A 23293-nucleotide genomic window follows, 5' to 3' on the forward strand; every position below is an offset into this window, starting at 1 on the left:
AGCTCCATGTCGATTGGCTGTCTGTTACGTCGTCAGCTGCGCCACGAACGCGGATTGGTTCGCTACTCTTTGTGTCCACAGCGACACCAAGTAGTAGGAGTTTATAAATACTCACTAAGCGCACGTCCCACTCGTGTGTAAAATACACCTCTTAGCATGAAACACTTTTTTTGTTTTTGTTTTTGTTTTTACTTCTGTGTAGAAATTTGCTGCAAAATGAAGTCGTCCTACAAATGATTCTGATTATGCTGTAAATAAAGTGTTACAGTAGTGTAACCTGCTTGAGATGAATGCATGGACCTGTTCCTCAGATTCAGTTTGAAATAATCCTTTTCCAACCTTAGATATATTTTATAAGTGGTAGAAAGCAGTTCTGGTCTTGTTAATTTGATTATCAAAATTGAGATCACTGTCCAAAATAATTCCAAGACTCCTGACTTGCTCACTGTGTTTTAGAGAACGGGATAAATATGAACACATTTTTCACAAATAAGAGCAAACATTTTCATCTCACTCAGTTTGAAAAGGTTTTGAGACAGTAGTTTATGTTATCAGTGCAGGTTATTAGCTTGAACAGGGGTTAGATCATCAAAGGAAAATTTTAGTACAACTACATATCACCTCCATAAGAATGGTAGAATATATTATGATTATTTATGACAGTACTATGTAGGAACAAGTAAAGGTTAAAGAGTAATGGACCAAGTACTGACCCTTGAGGAACACCTGTTTGAATAATTTCGGTATATCTAAAATTACTAACATAGACACAGAATCTATTATCCTATAGATGTGATAAAAATCAGCTTAATAATAAAGCCTTTGAGTTAAAATGTCATGGTGAGCAGTGTTGAAGGCAGCAGGGAACAAAGATGACCTGCAGATCAATCACTGTTGATCTTCTGGTCATAAGAGCCGTTTCTGTGCTATGGTTGATTCTGAAACCTGACTGGTACTCGTCATATATATTGTGACTTGAAAAATATCAGTTCAGTTGTTTCCAAACAAAAATCTTTTTAAACATGTCGCTTAAAAAGGCAAATTCTAAAAGAAATATGTCTAGCAGTATTTCTAACCTAACCTAGATGCCACAGCTTCATACCAGGTGAAGTTTTTAGCCTAGTCCTCAAATAAAAGACAAATTCAACAAAGATTTCTACTGGAAAAAAGTTTTTAGTCTAACTTGCATCACTACTGCTTCCACAGACAGACTTAATCAGGCCAGCGTCTGTTCTATGAATCAGATTAGTCCCTTCTGTTAACATATCTGCTTTCTTTACGCAATCAGGACATGTAGCTTTAGATGTGCTGCTTAAAAAAAGATTCAGAAGAAAATGTTAGAATACAGAACAAAGTGCGATACTGTCATTTATTGATTTCCACTGACACGGTACAGAAAGAGCCAGAGGCTTGATTTTTTTCAATTATGCATTCCAATAGAATAATATTCATGCCTGATAAAGATAACAGTTCATTACAGAAAGAAGAGAAAACAGTGTGCAGGTGGCCTTCCAATTACCCTTTGCCTGGCTTACATGCCGTTTCAATATTGGTGCCACAGGTTTTATCTTTACTGACAGAGTAAAAACACAAAATATATAACTGTATTTTCGAAGTCTTTGACCAAAATTAAACACAATGCTCAATTCTGGCCAATAGAAAGTTTAGATACATAGGTTACTGACCTGTGCAAACAAGCGTACAACCTATCTTTACATTGTGTTTTTCTTTTAGCAGTAAGACAAAAATAAAGAAGGTGAAATTGCTCAAACTGTGTTTTTGGGTTACCAAGGCAAAACTGTAAGGCAGGCACCTTTTAGATGCATTTTTGCAGGTGACAGAGTCACATTTGCACAGCTTGCTACAAAAATGACTTTCAAATGGTTTATTTCCAACTATCAGTTTGCCACCTTTATGTTAAGCATTAAACTGTTTCCATAGTAAACGAGATAGAGTGAAGCTACATGCATTTAAAGAACGACAGAACTGAATCGTTTCTGGCAGTGCAAAATGAAGACGGCAGCAAGGCCAAGCGTCCACTTGCAGAAACTGCTTAAATGAAATAAAATGTGCTTACATTTTTGCCATTTGACATCATTGTGTCATAAAAACAATACAAAATCTGAGTGCAACAAAGGCCCTGGTGATAATCTTTGCATTAATTACTTTTAAGTCTTCCTCCCAACAACACACCTTAAACACAGCCACCTAGTATTTCTATACATTTTAGTCAACCCTAAAGCAGAAGTACAGCTTGGTGATCTATAACAGCTCCCATTTGGGGGTTTAAACTCCAACTACTGTTTTAATGACCCACAGATGCTTTTACAACACGCATTCTTGCTAAAGGTAGCACTTCCTAAAATGTGGAACTGTTACCATCGGTTTTAAACTACGGTTTGAATTAGCTTACAAGTGTGCACAAATTAGATTAAAAGACGCACTTCTCTTTGTATGAAATATTACACCAATTCTTGACAATAAAATGTAGAAGTTAAGGATGCCACCCTCTACTTTATTACTGTAAAAGCTATACACCTTGCTATCTTAGTGTATTTTACCATCCTGTCTACAACTGTATAGGTCATTTCTGCATCAATGCTGCGTCTGGAAGAAGAAAATACCAACAAAGTTTAATAATGCATCTCTTGACAAAAAGGCAATAAAAGCTACTGTGCTGCCCCCTTTTATTCCTGAGAGCAAAGGGACTCTGATCCAGGATCATAGTACCAATGTCTTCACTGTGACTTAAGAGGCAAACTGGTCACATATCAGCACCCCGATTTAATGATACACTGAACAGACTGAATAGCTGGTTCCTTGCCAGTTTAACCTGTGGCCTATTTGGTCAACAAGCCCCAGTAGAAGACACAGAAAAGAAAAGAAAAGAAAAAGCCACACACAAAGAAAACATGAACAGTCAAACATGCAACACTTCCTGCTTCTTTTAAACGAGCAAAAGATACTTGTTATTCATTAAGGAATAGTTCTTTGCATTCTCCTCTCTGGTGCTACAGAGTACACGATGCATGGTCACATTTTCACAGTTTAGACATGAACGAAAGAAGCCAGAATATCTGAGGATTTAAAAATGCATCAGCTGTGAGTAACAACTGTTCACTTTTTTGTACAAAATTTTAAATCATGAACAACTGCCCGGGGCGACGCTGCGTAGCCATAACTGCTGCCAAAGAAAAAGGATAGGAAACTGTTAATTGACAGGTCCACAAAACAGTGAATGAATCAGACTCACCAGGAAAAGGACAAAAAAAAATTAAATTGGGCTTCAGAAAATAGACCGTTCACATAAAAGCTTTGTATCTTAAGAAAGGCTGCATAAAATTTTTTTTTCATCTTTCTAATGGTGGGATTTTGTTTTTATGCAATGTATGAAAAGAAACCAAAACCAACATTTTAAATGTAGTTCAAGTTTGGATGAGAAACAAATCAGATGCTGTATTCCTCTCATTCAAACAATGCAACCCCAATGTGTCTCCATTTTTTATCCAGGTCTGACAGGAAGTAGGCGGCTGTAGATACAAAACGTGGTCCTCATCCATGAGTTAAGGAGTGAAGACTGCTCACAGAGAAGCAGAAGAAACGGAGTGAACAAAAATATTTAAAAACTGAAGAGGTAAACAATGCATGCCATGCATTTGTGATGTGTATTTTGTTGTTGCTGCTTTTGGAGAGGTCCCTCATTGCGGACTCTCGTTACTCTTTTTGCTCCTTCAGCTCCTCTTTTTTACTTCTGCTCCTCAATTTCACGTTTGACTTCAGCTACATAATGGTGATCTTTTCCATGAGCCACCTCCATGACAGCGAGAGCCTGAAGACAGAAAAACAGATTAGATGCACGTTTGCCTTGACAGCTGATCAAATGTTGAATGTAATAGCATTTGAATGTCAATACAGTGATGTAGCTTCAGACACCAAAGTTAAAATCAATGTATCAAAACATTTACTGCTTCCGCTAGATTTAAGAGGGTAAGTAGCAGCCAGGTCCTGCTGCTCAACTGTACTTGATTAACTGATGATGAACAAGTGTGGCTGCTTCTATAAAACAAATAGTTTTGGCAGTTTACTGGTCTGGAGTGATCTTTCCAGGAGTGGAGGTCCTTTCAAATTCACCAGAAGTCAGATCATTCACTGCTCACCAAAACTGCAAAAAACCTAAGAGCTATATGGCTCAGATGCTACAGACCCCAGGTAGCATGTTAAATGCTAAAGTACACTCAGAAATAAAACGAACAAGTATGGTTGGAGAAAGGGTGATTATTTACAGCCACAAGCTAGAGGACCAGGGCACCTTGCGGTCTCCGGTTGACTGTGACCAACATATTCTATGTATACCAACATATTCTAGAGTCTTATGTGAGACCATCTGCCCAATAGTCAAAGCCTTACTATCAGACTGTCATGAAACAGGACAATGATTCCAAGCACAGCAGCAAATCTCAAACTGGAATGTTGTGCAGGGACCTTAAGAGAGCTGTGCATAAACAAATGTCCACAAACCTCAAGCAACACTGTAACAGAGTGGGTTCAAATTCCTTACTTCAGGTTACCACTGTTAAACATTGCCCAACAGACCACTGAATCATGAATCATGGGGTTTACTTAGTTGCTCACGGGACTACGTCTACTCAATTTCCACCCTGACTTAGTTCTAGTACATGCAGAGACACTCATAAGACACAAAAACAGGACAAAGAATGAACAACTGTCCACTCATCGGTCTCTCCGTGGTCGCTTGTTGCATTTCAAATGCTTTTGCAGCCAACTGCTTACGCAATTGATCTTTTAATACACCAAATATTTATACATGCATTCACCTTCTTCAGAGCTTTGACTCCTTGGGTCTTCTTCTCGAGCCCCAAATACAGACGCCCTAGCTTCAGATACATAGACGCCACATTCAGGGAATACGCTGGATAGTGAACACTGCAGAAAGAACATAATCATCAAAATGAGCTGAAAACATCATCGTAAAAAAAAAAAGTTAAAACCACATTTTTGGTAGTTTACTGTACATGTACCCAGCTTAAAGGAATAAGAATAAAAGGTGGTTATGGGAGTGGATAACTTAGTTAAGGTGACAAATCAAGAAAGACCCATAGCAACTGGTAAAATACAATCAGAGAAAGAGAGGAACAAAGTGTCTGCTTTATCTCCAAGACTCTTAGTGCAGAGCTTACAAGATAAAAACAAGTTTTTCTTCTTTTTATGCAATACGAAAACAACTTTGATACAGTTACAAATTATAATGTACCATTGTAGACAGTGATTGAATTAATCTAGTCTTTATGACTTGAATTTCCAACAGATCGATTTACCTGTACGGTTGAACGATCTTCTCTCCGTAGCTCATAGCGCCATCCCAGTCCTGCATGTACAGGCACACCCCCATGGCCTGATACATCATGTGCAGCATGTAGACATTTGTGTCTGCAAATATAGCTCCCATCTTCTCCAGGCTGAGCTCACACATTTCTAGCAGCTCACTGGGGGGTGCAAGAGAGTCAAGAAATAATGACACAGAAAAGGCAGCGCAAGAAGAGGAGGCAGCAAAGCTGTCAGAGATCAGGAGAAAGACGAGAATACATTATAATAAGAGAAGGATATTTTTGTAGTGTTTGGCACGCCTGAATTCTTCAATGACATTTTTGGCATAACGGACCATGGATCGGATTTCCTCAGTTTCTGGCGGAGGGTTCAGCTTCCTGATCTCCATTTTTGCCTTGTCCTAAAGACAGAGTGAAAAAAAAATAATACCGAGTTTTATAACATTGCATCTTATACAAGACAGTCTTTGGGGGAAGCTATGTTAAAACATAAGAGTACCAAATATAAACAGCTGTACTGTCTGACAACAGCACACTGGGAAAGAAACAAAATTAGACATACAAATATCTCAGTATGCATTAACCAGTAGTTCTGCTTGGATTTTAGAGCACAACATTAAGTCACTGCTTCATAATGCAGTGCATAAAGTAAGCTAATTACAGTCAGATATCATTAAAAGGCAATTCCAGTAAAACCAAAAAAGACCTAAGGAGGGATTTTAGTTTTTCTGAAACTTTCAGATTTCATTCCAAATGTAAAAATGTGCAGAAGTCAAAATGATGCAAAAACATCTTGTCACATGCTAAGTACCATTTCTATTCTAAACAGAACATGCTATGAAGACTGACGCATATAAACAAAAGACTGCATTAGTACCCATACAGTACACTAGTTTATAATGTGGAACTGGGACACAGCCACCACATCTCTGACAGTGTAAGGTGTCGTTTGAAACAAAGGTGGGAGGAAGCACAGGTTGGCACAATGAGGACAATGATCCTGCTGCATTTCCCCAACACACAGCTAATAACTGACCCAGATAATGTACTTGCTGTTTTAGTCCTCAAACTAAATTGTTTGTTGGTACCAGACTCCCATTCAAGATATCAAAAATATATGCGCTCCTAAGAGATAAACTCACAGTACCTTAGACCTGGAGGTGCACTCTGTGCACTGGCATGTGAAAAAATAGGAATCCAGCAACCTCTCCTTCCTGTCCTCTGTGGGGTAGAGCAGGTCTATGTAGCTGTTAAATATCTACAGAGAGAGACATGACAAAAACAACCTACAATAAGAGACTTTTACACTTCTGTAATTGAAGGTTTCAAAATGATGTATTTACTTGCCTCTTCTCCAGGGTTTATCTCTTTAACAGCTCTGACCTCAGCTACTGTGCCTTTGTAGGTCACTATGACATTGGGACTACAGCTATGATTCATCAGTGCTACACTGGAAGGAAGAAGGAGTGAGAGAGACAAGTGAGAGAAAAGCTGTAAAATTAAAAAGACACTGATAAAACACTACATTTAGCAGCTTTGTGACACTGGTACTACAGCTCTGTGGGGTATCACATGCAGTTCTGCCATGAATACTTTTATTTTTTGTAAACTGTATTCAAGAGGGCAGCCAAGTGTGAGCACTATTCGCTTTTCCAAGTTTTTAAGGTATTTTAGTGGCTGATCAGATACCTCTTGGTAGAATTGTTGTCAGCTATGAAGTAGTAATATGTAAAATGACCATAAACAGTTGCTTGTACATGCTTCACATAGCATGAAATAAACAGACAAAATAAATAAAGTGATCTATAAATATAAAAACCTCCTATAAAACAGGCGAACTGTCACTGAGAAAGTGGGATGACATATTCAGGGGAATGAAAAGAGGAATTTATTTTGAATTTAATCTCCTAAAATGTCCACACAGAGCGCTGAATGATGACGACATGTTAGCTGCTTACTCAGGAAAAACAGCTGATCCCAGATGTGAGAGTTCCTCGTCCTCTATGGTAAAACCATTACAATTAACCTGAAGGAAAAAAAAAAAGCAGGGTTCAGCAACACGAAAACACAACTTGCATCAGCCTCGGCTGTGCCGTGCCACCCACTTCAGTGAGGAAGAGGAAATTGGAGATTAAATGCAGCTGTGTGATAACAGGCCAAAGAGGTTTCCATTGATGTAGCTTGAAGAGGTGGGACACAGCCCACTGCCAGACAGATAAAATTAAAGCGCTCAAAGCTGCAGAGTTAAATGGCAAAGAATCAGTGGGCGTGTGATACAGAGCCTAGTTAAAACAAACATGCACTCCTTTATGTCTTTCTGCCTACAAGTGCAGGACAACTGAGAATGGATGGAGGGCTGAAAGATGAAGAGATGGTTCCAAGTTCCCCTAACCCCCAAACAGTATGAAATAAAGATTCTTAGTGGGAGAAGGCTTGAAATCAACTGATGTTAAGCTAGTGTTCAAGTACGGATTATCAGGTGTTTGGGAAAAGCGCTGCCATACGAACAAGGTACAAATTCAGAAACAGGGCAGCTGCATCTGCGTCAGGGTGTCCAGGTTAAAGTGCACACCACTAACTGTAACCTGAATCTCCACCATTTGAGACCAGCTGTGCTGCATGTTTCCAGTCTCTCTGCACTGTTGACTGTCAAAAAGGCAAATCAGTGCAGTGTAGTGATGTCATGCAGAAATATGTTTAGTACCATAAAAATAATGGAAAATAATGCAGACTGTGGGCAGGGAATGGCTGATGTAGCAGTCTCAGTGATAAAGGTAAACACTGCATTGGCGCCGCCATGAGATTTTAGTTTTTGGATCCATTGGTTCACTGACAACTCGAACAGCCATCTGGTGTTTCTTCATTGATACCTGTGCAAATAGCTCCGTGAGAGCCTGTTCATCAGGAAGGTTACTGATGTGTCTGGAGTAGAAGTGATGCAGCGCTGCTATGTCTGTCTGGTTCATCTCCTCCTTTTCGCTGTCCATCTTATCTAAATCTGTCAAAGAGAAAAAGATTAAAAAGAATAAGGGACAAAGGGCTGACAAAGAAGTGAGAAAATTAATAATTACATGAAAAGCAACTGACAATATAACAGACCAGACATTGGGCTTAACATTACTGAGATTTATTTAATTAAATTTATTCACATTTATTTAAAAGAGAACCAAACATGTAAATAATAAACATGTACCACTGAGTTGTCTCTCATTGGCAGGAAAAAGTGAACAAGCAGCTGACTTAAAGTTTGATATTTAAGTCAGCAAAACGTAAATATCAATATAACATTTGACCATTCAGTTACACTGGACCTCTTGCAAAACATTTGATCTTTTTTTCCAAGCATAAAGAAATATATGCATTAAACTGATGATTCAAATAATAATAATAATCTGGTTCCAAACGGTAAGCAGATGAGAACACCTCAGTGTTAATAAGTGTTAAACACAGCACCACTATGAGCCGTCTGTCTTTGCCAATCACACAAACCCACTCAGACACAGACGAGTAGCAGCAGGCAGCAGCTGGCCAACCATTTGTTTGGTTCGCATGAGGGACAAGTATGAAGGTTAATTCTCTAACAATCCCGTGGTGACACATCTGAGCCGGAAACAACAGTTCAGACTAAATAATAATCCCAAATGGAGCACAGGAAACCGTTTGTTGGCACTTCGGGGAAACCAGAGCTCGTGCATGTGTGAGATTACGACCAATGGGACCTGTTTCACTGTGTTTAACTTCATTAAAACCTGAAAGTTGCACATTAGTAAAGCAGTTAGAACAACTGCAGAAAACAGAAACAAAAATGCCCTGTAAATCTTGCTGCTCGAAAACAGGCTCAGCAGAGTTTAGTTTCTTAATTATGAGCTAAAACTGAGTTATATTAACAGATAAGTGCATCTCAGCATAATCACAGTTTCCCAGTGACGATAGATGAGTTTATTGCTCAAGGGCACAGTGGCAGTAGTTGTTAAAGGAAGGGAGAGAACATGAAATTACAGAAGCCAGAAGCTTGGGATTTAGATCCCCAGTGCTTTGCACACTTGGAGTGAATGAAAGCGACAGAACCAGGACTGGAGGCTACAGCTGAGGATATTAATAGACACACTGCCACAACTGCAGAGACATAGATTGCGCGCGCGCGCGCGCGCACACACACACACACACACACTAACTAAAAGTGCATGAATGTCTAACTAAAGTGTATGCTTATGTATTCACACTCACACACAAACGTTAACTTACGAGCTTCAAACTCTTTGAGCAGTAGCAGCCTTTCTGAGGGAGTTCGCTCTGTTGTGGCTCTCTGCAAAATGACAGTGTTTAATGAAAAAACCTGAATCATAGCGATCGCATAATGATGTAACGATATAAACTAAACTTAATTTTCCCTTTACGCTGAATTAAATTACCTGCAGACAGTTCTAGTATAAACGTTCAGCTGAGTTTAGACATTAAAGATCTTTATGGTAATACAGCAGCTTCCAAGCACAGCTCAGGGACAGCAGTGTTCATGAGCATTGTCATCAACCAAGATAAGACCTACATTTAAACGCTGTGGTCAAATTACGACACAAGAAGGCCATGTTAACACTGCACAACGACTGTTCATTTTAATCTAAACTACATGTGTGATTACACTGCGCATGGAAAACTATGTAAATTAAAGTGATGAGTCGAGTCAGATTATTGTGAAGACCCAGATCATATTTCACTCAGATATTTATTTTAAGGTTTGCTTGTTGCTCCTTCCTCTTCTTGCTGCGTTATTCATCCAAATGGTAATTACAGCGTCTTAACCATAACTCTTTATTTTTGTTATGTCGTAATATGTAGAGAACATCTATATCTCTCATAGTTTTTTTTTCCTTTTTCATTTTAGTGTTCATCTCTGAGTATTCTCTGGATACTGAAACATTACTTCTCCTGCTTCTTTGTGTCACTTCACCTGTTTCATGATGATTCTTGCCACCAGTCTGACCGTTTCTGATGGACACCAGTTTTCCCCGTAGGAACACATCGCTACACACTCCAGCTTGTGCATGGGCCAATCACCTCTCTGTGCAAACACACAAACACAGTAAGTGGTAAATTATCCTTTTCTGAATAAGTGTTATAAAAGGAAAAACAACAAGATACGCAAAATTAAGACAGCAAAGAAAAGGAGAATTAAACGGACATTTCTGTCATCAAAGAGTAAATCACTGATAAATTAATGACCGAGGCAAACGTCATTCTGTCTGTCTGTACTTTACTGCAGTGTACAGAGTTTGATTTGTACCATCACACTAGAACTAAACAGATCGTCAATAACTGAACATTTGTCAATAACTCAGTAATGTAATGTGTTACTACACTAAATTCAGCAATCACATTACAGCTGCAGTTATGTTGCTACTTGTCTTACAAAGGTTCTTCATTGAGGACAAATAGAAAACATCTAACTGGAGCCTCTGTTGGTCCTGCACTGATGTTAGTTGATGTGCAGGGAAGGAAAATGTTGGAGTGGAGATACAGTCATTAATTTTATTGCACTAAAGAATAAGAGAGCACTGTTAAAGTGCAAACTGCTTACAGGACAGACACAGCTGCATCATGCTGCTAATGCATTATTGGCTCTTTGCAGGCATCTGCACAAGAGAGCATGCTAATGTTAAGCTAGCAAAAGGAGCACTTTTTTGAACATAAAGTACCAACTGACACCTAGTCCTAGTCAGTTCCTTGAGCTGACTTTTGAAACTTACAAAAAGACTTCAAAATCTCCATTAAAAAGACCAAAATGACCATCTTACCTGACAGTCAACATTGCAGTAGTAGGCCTGCTTACATTTACCACACTTAAAAAGGTCTTCTCTCCTGTAATGACACGAAGATGCAATACATTCAGATACTGCTGTACGTAAAAGGGACACTTTCTTTTAAACTACATGAAGAAACAACATGACACACCTGGATGGTGGATACGGGAATAAACTTTATAGTGACAGCCTTCAACTTCTTAAAAAAAATGACAATAATAAAAATTCAACCTGATATTGAACGAGAAGGCCGTGACAGTTTGTTATCGTCTGGGACATAATAGGGAACATAAAGATGTTTAGAGTTTAATTTTAATCACATCTGGGTCACATGCATTGGATCTGAATTTCAGATTATATTCTCAGGAGCGTCTACAAACATTTTCAGTTCACTAATTATGTCAGATAAGGCACAAGGTACAACACGGGGCAAATATACACACTTGCGTACATGCCTTCCAGTGCACGCCTGTCCTGGACTTGACTTCTCATCTCATGGCTCCTCCTCTTTTGGGACACACGGACGCCTATATTTAGCAACCTAACCTTTCAATGCTCTACAAACCTTTTAATGGCTTCTTTGGTAGGACGCATGTGTGTGTAAGAAAGTGTCAGTAAGAGTGTCACAGAGAGTGAGTTCATATAATTCTATAAAGTGTTGTGAAGGGATTTTAAAATTAAACTGAATCTAATTTCCTGTCATGTTTTTGATAAAGTGTGCCTACACACTCCTCCTACACATGATGCTCTCTGAATGCTGTAGGCCACTCAACAGCCTACACGGTTACTGGTGCAAGCGTGCTAGCTTTGGCAGTCTGATATTACAAAGGCAGCGCTTTGTCAAGTGTGTGCATGGACACAGTCCCTCCCACCCTCCAGAATTAATCCCCAAAAAGTTGCAAAACAACAAATATAAACGAAGACAAAAAATAAGACAAGACATAGTGCAGAAAATCTAAATTAAATAGAAAAGTCTAAGAAACACAAATAATAACTATGAGACACAATACACCCATGTAGAGAGAGGAAATGACTACAAATTACCATAAAGCCACACAACATTATACAGACATCCGCTACATGCACAGCTGGAGACACAAAAACAACATTATGTAGTTCGTTCTGGGGGGACAAGTGAGGATCTTTAACAGGTCTGTGCCCAGAGCACGTGTTGTATAAGACAAGCAGACACGTTATACTATGGCATCAATAGGGCTGCAAATTTACCAAGTGGTCCTTTAACCAAGTATGCGACCTGTAAATACTGATAACCTATTTAAGACTATATAGGGTATATACACAGTACTTAAAAAGCACTGTATCGTTTTAAAATCCACTCGTGTTTTACTCTCTTGACTCCGCAGTGCTACAAACAAAAGCTGCAGCATCTGTCAGGTGAGCTGGCTCGTCTCACTGACCCACTTTAATCAGCTGAGTAGGTGCACAGGGGTTTAACTGCTAACGTAGCTGTAATGAGGTTAGCTGGCGGTGAACTGGACGTTACCCGCTCCACTCAGTTCTCCTTTTCACAGAGGAAGGTGCCTGCTCGTAACTACCTGTTACAAGAGGGGTCTGTCAGCTGTTTGAGTGAGGTGAGGTGCAGTTTTACCTGGTGAAGCAGTGTTCACAGTGCGCTCCCCTCTCATTCACGGTCAGCACGTAGGAGTAGGCAGGACACGCGAACACCAGCTCCCCCACCGCGAAGTGTCTCAACGCCCGCAGGCCCCTGCCTTTATCCGGGCTCAGAAACCTCTCCGTCCCTTCTATGCCTTCGTTCTTCATGGTATATTTTGTAACGATTCTCCGGTCCCTTACACAGACCACCACCTGTGACTGCTGACCGCTTTAATCAGCCTCTGTCTGAGCTCCTTCTTCCTCCCTGCCCCTCCATGTGTCCGGAGCGACTGCCATCGCCCCCTGCTGGAGAGGCGACGGTAAGGACAGTGCGGCTGCACTTCTGTCGTGAAACGCTTGAATATTTAAAAATATATCTGGTGAATTAAATATTGTATAAGAAGAAAAATCTAACTGCATAAAAGCACTTACACCATACTGTCTTATTTAAAACTTTCAACAATGTAACATAAAGCAACAAACTAAAGAAGACCTGGGAAAAAGATGTTGTCTCTGCATCTGAAAATGAGTCATGGGAAAACAATATTTAAAAAATTAGTCAGGGATACCACGGGCAAATTTATTCAGGATAAAATCATTATTCGGTATTACTACGCTCCTTTCAGATTACATGAAATTGGTTTAATTAAAGATGTGTCATGCTGGAAATGTAGGACAGAAAGATGGACTTATGTGCATGCATTATGGAATCGCGCCAAAGTTTTTCATTTTTAGAGCGATGATTTGGATTGTATGGGCCAATAATTTAAGTCTGATTTGCCAACGTCACCACAGATGTCTCCCCTTGAAGATGGAGGTCCTTTAGCACAGTTAAACAAGTGCGTAATAAGAGTATTGATAGTGGATCTAGTTACTTGTACCTCACTAATCCCTAAGCTTTGGAAAGAATCTCAAATTCTGACAATGAAAATGTGGATGCTGAAATGTTGGGAAGGCTTAATTGTAAAAATGAGATGCCAGAGAGGAGTGGAGCAGTTTATTATGAGTCCTTATCTAAAGAAAAAAACAAAGTATAATTTGATGCAACTCCAATTGCATGTATTGGAGTTTAGCAAGTGAATATTACCCACTAACTTATTGTAAATTGTCTCATACACCTCACTCACATCTGTGTCTTTGAAATGCCATTTTCTTTACTTTCTTTTTTCCTGTGATGCTTCCTGTTTTGATGTTTCTATCTGCTCCAGTTATTCCCTCACCCCCTGGTACTTCTCTATTTTACTGTCCTCCTTCTTTCTGATGCTGCTGTCCACTGGGACTGCCACATCAATCTGTGGTCTTCTGCTCCTTGTCAACCACCAACATGTCTGGTTGGTTGGCCAGCAGCTGCTTGTCTGTCTGGAACTGGAAGTCCCACAGGATCTTAGTCCTGCTGTTCTCAACCACCTTTAGTGAGGTCTCCCACTGGGACTTGGGGACTTTCATTCCAAATGTGGCACAGATGTTCCTGTACACTATGGTAAATGGCCTGTATTTGTATAGTGCTTTACTTAGTCCCTAAGGACCCCAAAGCGCTTTACACTACATTCAGTGATTCACCCATTCACACACTGGTGATGGCAAGCTACATAGCCACAGCTGCCTGGGGCGCACTGACAGAGGTGAGGCGCTCTGACTATCCCAGCCACTAAATTGTGCCTCTCAGTGTATGCTGTCCCAGCTTGGATCTTGATGCTATGTGTAATCTCCAGGGGGACCATTGCACAGTTTGCATATCTTGGGTCCTGTCAGCTGTGGTAGATCTGGTCCTTAGCTCGTGATCAGAACTTCTGTACTGTCCTTAAAGTTGACCTCTTAAGCCACTGGTAGGATTTCTTGATGTCAGCCACTTCCTCTCTCTGTCGATAATACATCCCACGCAAGGGAGTGATTGTCCATGATTGTTCCTCTTCCTGTTCCTCATCAGTATCCATCTTCAGCTGCTTGAAGCATTCTTGGAGATCTTCCTGATCTATTTGCAAATGTGTCATCTTTCATCCTGGATTGTAGTGACATTCACTAATCCTTGCCCTCCCTCTTTCTGTTGCTCTTAGAGCCTCAGGATACTGGACTGGACTTCAGGTGGAGACCTCTGTGCATTGTGACGAGTTTTTGTGTCTTGACATCAGTAGCATCTATCTCTTCCTGTGGACGTCTTATTATTTCAGGTGGCTATCTGATGACCTTATGTATTAATGACTTGGCTCTTATTCCTCCATTCAGCTGGCTTCTCAGTACCTGGCAAGAGGGATCAGGGAATTGATGTTTCGCTCACTCTTGGTGTGCAGCTTGATGTCATGATGTCTTGATCCTACCTCAATAATCCAGGTAAGAAAATCCTGGATGATGACTTATTCGGTGTCTCCAGACTAAAGAAGTCACATGGATTACTGATGAAACATTTCTCCCACTGAAAAGACTGCATCCAGATGAACACGATCAACTTTCTGGGATTTTAAATGGAAAAGTTTGTTTTATGGTCTTATTTAATAGTTTTTGCGCACTCTTACCCTGTTTGATCTTAATAACTACTAAAATTGTAAACTTTTTTTTTTCCAGGAGGGAAGCAGTCATAGATGTGAACAGATGCAGAGGGCCTGCATCAGGTTACTATAATAGTGTGAGTTACAACTAGATAAGCAGTCTTCAGCAAGGTAACAGCACACTGGTATAATAAGGACTGTCTTTAAATAAATAATATTCTAAATTTGATTGCAAACAAACGCAAGGCTGCAACCCATCAACACCTGGAACTCAGTGGTCGAGTGAGAGACTAAATAAGCTTGAATGAGAGTAAATCTGGGAAGGTCAGCTCCAAAATCCTGCCAGAAGACTTTCCAAGAGTTGGGGGTGTCAGCGTCCATTAAGTTTAAGAAGGCTAAATAGATGCAAGCATGCAAGCTTTGGTGGTCTTATGCTGCTCTGATTCAAGAAAAACAGCATTTTGTCAGCTGTGCGTATGTACAGTTTGCTAATCTGTCCAATGTAGCACAGCTCCAGGAGTTCCAAAGGTTCAGGAAGACCTGGTTACACATCCAAAATATATATAAGGTAATAATGTATAACATGACATGGACACGAAGCAAGAGATGTAAATGAAAACACACATTACTGAGAAAAACCGAGCAATCAGATGATCCCCTGTAAGGAACCTCTTGGGAAAAGCTGGGAGGAAGGATTGCTGTTTAACAGGAAGAACCAGGCTCAGGGAGAGGCAGCCATCTGCATCGAGTTGTTGGAGGGTGAGAAGAAAGAAAAGAGAAGCACCAAGAAAACCACAAAGTCAATGACTTCTTGTGGTGCTAAACATACATAGGGCCTAAAATATATTTATCTCAAAGGTTTAGGATGAACACAGTCTGGATATATTTATATTTGTCATCATCTTATATAGATCAGTAAGTCCATATACACCTCTCAAAAGAATTAAAGAAACACTTTTTAATCAGAGTATAACATCTTCTGGGATATTTATCTGGTCAGTTAAGTAGCAGAGGGGGTTGTTAATCAGTTTCAGCTGCTTTAGTGTTAATGAAATTAACAACAGGTGCACTTTGAGGGGCAACAGTGAGACAAAAATAAACATGCTGATTTTACAGGCAAAATCACTGACATTTTTTTTTTTTTCCTCATCTTTTCTGACTTTTTTTTCCCTACTAGTTTTGGATTTAGCTAGGTTCAGTGTCATTTTTGGTAGCATGAGGCGATACCTGGACCCTACAGAGGTTGCAAAGATAATCCAACTCCTCCAAGATGATGCATTAATACGTGCCATGGCCAGAAGGTTTGCTGTGTCTCCCAGCACTGTCAGAAGTATGGAGAAGATTCCAGGAGAGCTGGACAAGGCCAAAGGTGGTCCTCAACCCATAAGAAGGATGGGTATCTAGAGTTAAAGATGAGCACTGTCAGAGCTACAAAATGACCTCCAACAGACCACTGGTGTGAATGTCTCTGACCAAACAATCAGAAACAGACTTCATGAGGGTGGTCTGAAGTCCCAGCATCCTCTAGTGGGACCTGCCTGACATCATGGAGCCAGATTGGCATTTACCATAGAATACCATAATTGGCAGGTCCACTACTGGCACCCTGTGCTTTTCACAGATGAGAGCAGGTTCACTCTGAACACATTTGAGAGACGTGAAAGCGCCTGGAAAAGCCGTGGGGAATGTTGCTGCCTGTAATATCTTTAATCATCAGTGGTGGTGGGTCAGCGTTGGTCTGGGGAAACGCATCCATGGAGCGACGCACAGGCCTCGACAGGCCTGGCAACAGCTCCTTGGACCTTCCTTCAGACAATCTATCGTCTCATTAAGAGCATGCATACATACAAGCACATGGGGGCCATACAAACAAATGGGAACTATTTTGAGTTGCTGCAATAAAATGTATTAACCTTCTGGAACATTTTTTTCCACTTTGATTTTTGGGGTGACTTTGAATTCAGTCCTTTGTAAGTTGATAATTTTAATTCCCATTAAACAATGTGGCACTCCTTTATTCCTGACACATTACTCAGTCCATATCAGTATAGGTATCCAGCATCTTATTTCCCATTGAGATCTGATGTCTTTTCAAAATGTTCCCTTAATTTTTTGAGTAGTGTAATATACAGTCATATTTTTAGGCTGTACATCTGATTTGGGGCAGACTAATGGAAGAAATATAAGTCTTCATTTTGTTAAAATTCAAGGGATGCTTTATAATGTACATAATATACACTCACGAGACACTTTATTTTGTCAGTCTTGCTAGTATCGGGTTGCATTTAGCAAGGTGCTGGAAATATTCCTCTGAGATTTTGGTCCATAGTGACATAATAGCATCACACAGTAACTGCAGATTTGTTGTCTACACACCCATGATTCCAGCACATCTGAAAGGTGCTCTATTGGATTGAGTTGTATTGGATTGTCATCTTGAAGAAACCCGTTTCTATATTTGTCAGCTGCATGGCCACGCTGCTAATCATGATGCACTCAATCCTGATGGCAGCAGGCATCAGAAGATGGTAAACTGTGGTCAATAAATCCTTTGACCCATAATCAATAGTCAAAGTTAATACTAAGGGGCTCAAAGTGTCACGGTAGAAATCTAGAGACATCAGCTGTACCTAATAAAGTGACTGGTAGTAGATTATCTGTCATTATCTATTAGAGTCACACTGTGCTGCCAAATCATTCATTTCTAAAAGTCTTGCATTAATTTTGCTTTGTCACTCATATGCTGCCTTGTAGCACAATACTCACACTAATGCACTCGGCCAGCGCGCTACAATGCTTGACTGACGGATGGAAAACTTTTCTTCTTTAAATATTAAAGCCTAAGAATACATGTAAAATTCATGCACAGCTGCCACACTGCAAATCGCTAAAAGATCAACCAATGAAGGAAAACTTGAGAGAACTGGATTTACTTCCAGCTGACAGATGGATTCAACAACACTTAACCTTTTAATCCCTGTACATATGGTGCATGTTTAGGGTTGTCGACTGTCAAAACTTGAACAGCAAAAATAAAAAGGCAAAACACGTCACACACTTTTGTTTATATATATAAATGTATTTATTTAAGTTAATCATTTCTCCTCATTCAAAGTTGAATTTCTGCATTATCTATAAAACAGGGAACAGTTAGAAGCGCTGTACAGTCTGACAACAAAACTAGGAACTGCAGCTGAGTACACTGTGTATATATGTACATACTGTACACACACTGATGTAGGTATATACAAAAATATACACTTTTACATGTGTGAACCCTCGGGTTGCATCAGCCACCTCGTAATGTGAATACCAGCCATTCAGAGCCACATGCCTCTCAGAAAACACATTAACCCACCAGCTCACACCCCACCCCATATCCCACCCATATTGATTACTGTTATTATCTGTCATTACCAGTTGATGAGACTTTTACAGTGTATTGTCTGCTGTGCATGATCTGCCCCTATTGTGCCCCGACTCATTTACATTGGCACAGCCGCTTGTAGAAGACGGAGAAGCTTAAGCAGTCCTGAGCTGGATGTCTCAGCAGGGCTTTTCACTTATTAGAGAGAGGGCCCTTCTTCTGTTAATCCTATGAGGGGATTTGAGGTGGGCCGATAGGGGGAAAACGTCCCAGGTTTTTGACAAGTCGTGACTGAACTTTTCTCCGTTTAAAGGAAAAGCTGAACGAACACAAAGATTTTGCTTCAAGCTTCCTTTTCTTGTTTAACTCTAGCAAATAACCCCTTGTTTCCCTCCACAGCGAAATAAATAATGTCTAGTGGCTCAGTGGGTAGGATGCTCTTATTTACTGACTCAAGCTCACGTTTTATGTTATTAAAGAAGACGACCATCTGCAGGATTGTCAGTAATATTCTTCTTACTCGATGTTTTCCCTTGTAAATTTATTTCAATAGGCATTTTTTGGTTTGTGCGTCATCATTTTGGCTCATACCTAAAATTATTTTTTATACGCACAAGATCACTTGGTCATAATTGGATCACAACCAAAACAAAATGTTCTGCATTATTGTGATGCAGCCTAGCACGCTTTAACTTTTGATTAAATGGCTCCAAACAGGTAAACGCACTACGAAAAGATGGAACCATGATATGATACTGGGGATGACTTTTGTTGAGCTATGTTTCAGAGTTGTTACTCCTCTAATGGATATTTTAAAGAATATTTTAAAGTTTTTAAGACATGGAAACACGCAAACGACCATTTTTAATCCCCTCTCTATCATAAAACTGACGCAAGACCAGCAGATAACAGCAGTCCTGGCCACAGTGGCTTCTACAAGTTGAGACTGGAGGGAAGATACTCATTACACTGCAAGCAACCTGTCACGGAACAAGTCCTCCGAGACTGTTTTCCAAAGACTTTCACCCCTTCTTATTCTTCATCATACAGCAAATTCGGAAAAGGAAATTTGGCACGTTGTGCAAAAGATGTAAACATTTAACCATCCTTTTGAAATGAGGCGCTGCACTTAAGTGTTACAGTCATTTCTTCTGTGTGTAACATAAAAAAAGATTAAGAAATAAAATAGCAAACCTTATGACAAGTATAAGACTAGCTTTAAAAAGAAAAGGCTTCAGACAACACGGGAACTGTTGCAGACAGGACTGACATGGTCACTCAGGTGAGCACAGTCGGCTTCTGCGGAGTAGCAAACTCACATGGAGATCTTATAAAGCAAAGACAGAAACTACCTCAAGTCCTTCTTCCTTTTTTTGTTTCGCAGCTGATCATGTGTGGCAATAGAGGGCGCTAAAAACTACTAAATAAAACCTCAGCATGTTGGAAACCTTCACTTATTCTATGCTGACTGAGATATCACCACTACTCAAGAGGCTGCACAATTTCTGCAATAATCTAGACGATAAGGCGATGAAAAAGTAAATGAACTAACTACTAAAATGTGTACTTGCACACATCTAAACCGAGACAGATTTTGCATGTATCCTATGACAGATCTTCCCATTTACACCCTTTGAGAATCAGCTAAAAAAAACAAAAAAAAAAAAAAACAAAACTTCAATGGTGCCCTTTCAAGAATACATCTAAATTAAACATTTTTATATTTTTCTACTTTTAATAAGATTATTTCTCCTGTAACCTGCCTTTAAAATCTCCACTGAAGCGTCTGATTTCACAGCACACACTGAAATAGAAAACTGATGTTCAAACCTAAATTTCACTTAATGCTTCTCCTGTATTGCAACCATGCTTACTTAAGACACTGAAAGTGTTTCATTTTGTTTTGCATTTTCCAAACCAAACCAGACTTTTCCATGTTTAAAGTAACACATCATCATGAAATCAGATTTGGGCCTTTGGATTTAGCATCAAAGGCAACACCAAATTTTTCTAAGCAGGGCCTTGCCTGAGTTTCTCTCTGGCCTCGTGCCATGTTGTGGGTCCCCTGCCCTGCAGCACAATGCAGCAACCTGTCAAGTCACAGGATAGGCTTTTCAAACCAGCTGCAGCTTCAGCTGACCTTCTCAGCTCCACTCACCCCACTTATAAATGAACATATAAGACAAGGCAAACAGGTACACAGAAAAAAAAAAGTATCAGACAGCAAAGCAACCGAGGCCAGCTGTCTTTGTCAGTTGGCGGCTCAATAAAATAAAACCAAAGGAGTTTCGGATGTGAGTGTGCACGAGAGCGGGAAGGACTGAGAAAAGCAGAGAGCGCACGACTTTAAAGATGACTTGAGATTTCAGCTTTCCTGTACCCAAACTGTACATCTGTTCAGAAATATTTTGTGTTCCTGTAGTTGCCTTGAGGTCGCCAAGTGATGAGTCACACTAAATTTAATCAAGCGCAATTTTCCCAAACTCCACTGTCATTACTCATCGGTGACTAACAGCACAGGAGATCATAGCAGTGAAGATGAGGAAGTGATGTGAAAGCCTAAAGGACATTAGAAACAAAACATAACAAACAAACTATTTAAAAGGCAAGAGTTAATGGACTCGGAAACAGATAAATGTACTGCAAATCGTATCAGTAACACCACCTGGTAACAAAAACTGCACCGTTTCATGACACCAAGATATTGTTGATCTGCATAGTAGTGTGGCAGGAAAAAAAAAAAGAAAGAAAGAAAGAGTATTCTTATTTCTACTTTGCATCAGCAAAAGCTGCGCAGTCCTGCTTGTGCAATCAGAAAAATCTGCTCTCCTCTTGCAGAAACAGAGTGAGGACAAACAGTAAAACCTTGTTTACTGCAGTTCCAAACTTCAGAACAGATGGCTCATCTAACAGGAAAGTTAGAGGAAAAAAAATATGTTGATGTAAATCACTGTGACTCAGTGCAACGCTGGAAACATGTCGGCGATACATGCAGTCAGAAGTTGCTTCGCTACTTGTCGAGACTTTTCTTTTTGCATGAAATCTGCTCTCAGGCTGGAATAAGCACAGTTTGCCGTTGTCAATAGAGAGACGGACGTCTGACACCTCGATGAATTAAAAAAACCCAAACAAACCCCACTTTACTTTGCTGCAGGGTTGCATTGTTCCTCCTGCAAGGTCTAAGTGTAGTTTTCTTCTTTAACTTTGTAAAAGTGCTGGAAGAGGAGAAGCAATCATCTCAGTCACATCTATGCAAACTCTACATTACTGGTAATCTCATTACTGTGTTATTAGAAATGCCACATTAGCAGGCAACACCTGTTGGCTCTGGAGAACAAGCTGCAACATGAATCCAGTTTAGATGTGATTGTTAGACAGTAAACGTTCCACAATGGCAACATATAGACACAGGCAAAGGAAAGCAGCTGTGCAGGAAAAACAAAGAAAAAAAAAAAAAGATTAAAACTGAGCCTCTCCACGGGGAGCAGGCACAGAGCAGCGAGAGTATGTAAAGAAAACCATTTTAATCACTGGTCTTTCTGAAACTCAAAACATCCTTTTAAAAGTTGGTTCCATTTTTTGATTAGAAAGTAAACCAAAATAAAAGAAAAAGGAAAAAAAAGAGAGACTGGTGACTTATTCTCTGGGTATTTTCTCTGTGGAAGTATTGGAGGCTGCAGCAGCCAGTACTACAGCCCAAAGACAGGAAAATCTTCAGGGAGGCATTCACAACACTTCTGAGGGGGGAAAAAAACCCCATGCAAAGCAGCGAAAACCCTCCCAGATTGTCTTCACCTCCACCAAGAAAGAGTCTGTAGAAAAACTGCATTCTTTGCCTCTTTTCTCTCGGTTGACTCTGTAAACCAGTGAGAATAAACGAGAGGAAAAGCTCAAGGCCTCGAGTCCATTTCCTCCCTTCACATCACTCAACAACCCACACCTCCCCGAAACCACAACCTGAAGGCTCCATCTGCCATTACAGGATGCTTCCAAGAAGAAGAAGAAGGAAAAAAAGCAAGTCTCTGTGGACAGTTAACAGCAAGAAATAAAAAAATATGAATAAGAAAATAAAACAAGTACACCAAAAAATTCTCTTTCCACCAGCATTAAAGAAAGGAGAAGAACAATTTCGCCGTTTGCAGCTGGAACCATCAATGAGAAAACACTGAGGTATGTATTTTTGAAACAAAAGCCTCTTCGTCTCCTTTATCCTCGTGATCGCCACCATCCATCCACCACATGCAGTCAGGTTCCTGTTAACTCCATTTGGGTCTCCCGGCCCCTCCCTTCATTACGCGTGGCTCATCGTTTAGGGAGATGGGTGAGAGAAGGGTGCGCACGTGACTGGCTGTACCTCTGTGGAGGAGGAAGGAGGAGAAGGAGGAAGAGTTTGTCTTTCTTCTTGAGTCTATTCATCTTTTTAGCCGCATCTCAGGAGTCTGTAGGTGTTTCTCTTCGCTATACCGAGTCTTCCGGGGATCTGGAGCGCCCCCTACGATTGTAAATTGAGAGTGAACTTCCACTGCTGGGTGAGGCTCGGGCTGCAGACCTCCACAGTGAGTCCGCCCATCCTGGCGCTGCGGCTGTCCAGGCAGAGGTTACTGCCCACGTGACGAAGCTTCGAGTTGGACTCGATCTGCTCCCATTTCTGGACGACAAACAACACAATGTCACAAATATTGAACG

At 40.2% G+C, this 23293-nt stretch overlaps 2 protein-coding genes across 3 annotated transcripts in view; both read right to left on the reverse strand.

Annotated features, from left to right (window-relative positions):
* Positions 1–1355: 1355 nt before the first annotated feature.
* On the reverse strand, positions 1356–12925 carry smyd2a (SET and MYND domain containing 2a). Its single transcript, XM_085267704.1, has 12 exons — positions 12753–12925; positions 11138–11201; positions 10294–10404; positions 9591–9651; positions 8216–8343; positions 7304–7371; positions 6693–6795; positions 6493–6603; positions 5626–5746; positions 5337–5511; positions 4836–4944; positions 1356–3829 (listed from the first exon to the last, which is right to left on the reverse strand). Exons 1-12 carry the CDS (start codon positions 12923–12925, stop codon positions 3746–3748), a joined length of 1308 nt encoding a protein of 435 aa, XP_085123830.1. The 3' UTR covers positions 1356–3745.
* A 5373-nt stretch (positions 12926–18298) lies between these two features.
* The window catches only part of galnt2 (UDP-N-acetyl-alpha-D-galactosamine:polypeptide N-acetylgalactosaminyltransferase 2), a 67247-nt gene continuing 62252 nt past the window's right edge, over positions 18299–23293 (reverse strand). For both annotated transcript variants that reach the window (XM_085267713.1, XM_085267717.1), the window contains one exon: positions 18299–23255. In XM_085267713.1, the coding sequence (XP_085123839.1) occupies positions 23100–23255 (156 nt within the window). In that variant the 3' untranslated portion in view covers positions 18299–23099. The remainder of the gene's footprint in view (positions 23256–23293) is intronic.

This window comes from Mchenga conophoros, linkage group LG1, assembly GCF_057382185.1.
Source record: "Mchenga conophoros isolate Kocher_MC1m ecotype Shallow Benthic linkage group LG1, M_conophoros_male_GT1.1, whole genome shotgun sequence".
NCBI classification, from domain to species: Eukaryota; Metazoa; Chordata; class Actinopteri; order Cichliformes; family Cichlidae; genus Mchenga; species Mchenga conophoros.

What these genes read in the sequence shown, in the direction of transcription:
- smyd2a (XM_085267704.1), bottom strand. Translation starts at nt 12,925, where the DNA reads ATGAAGAACGAAGGCATAGAAGGGACGGAGAGGTTTCTGAGCCCGGAT. An exon ending in GCTCAAAGAGTTTGAAGCTC is followed by an intron (nt 8,344 to 9,590) that starts GTAAGTTAACGT and finishes TCTCTTTGACAG; the next exon opens with ATTTAGATAAGATGGACAGC. An exon ending in AGTGCACCTCCAGGTCTAAG is followed by an intron (nt 5,747 to 6,492) that starts GTACTGTGAGTT and finishes CTCTGTCTTTAG; the next exon opens with GACAAGGCAAAAATGGAGAT.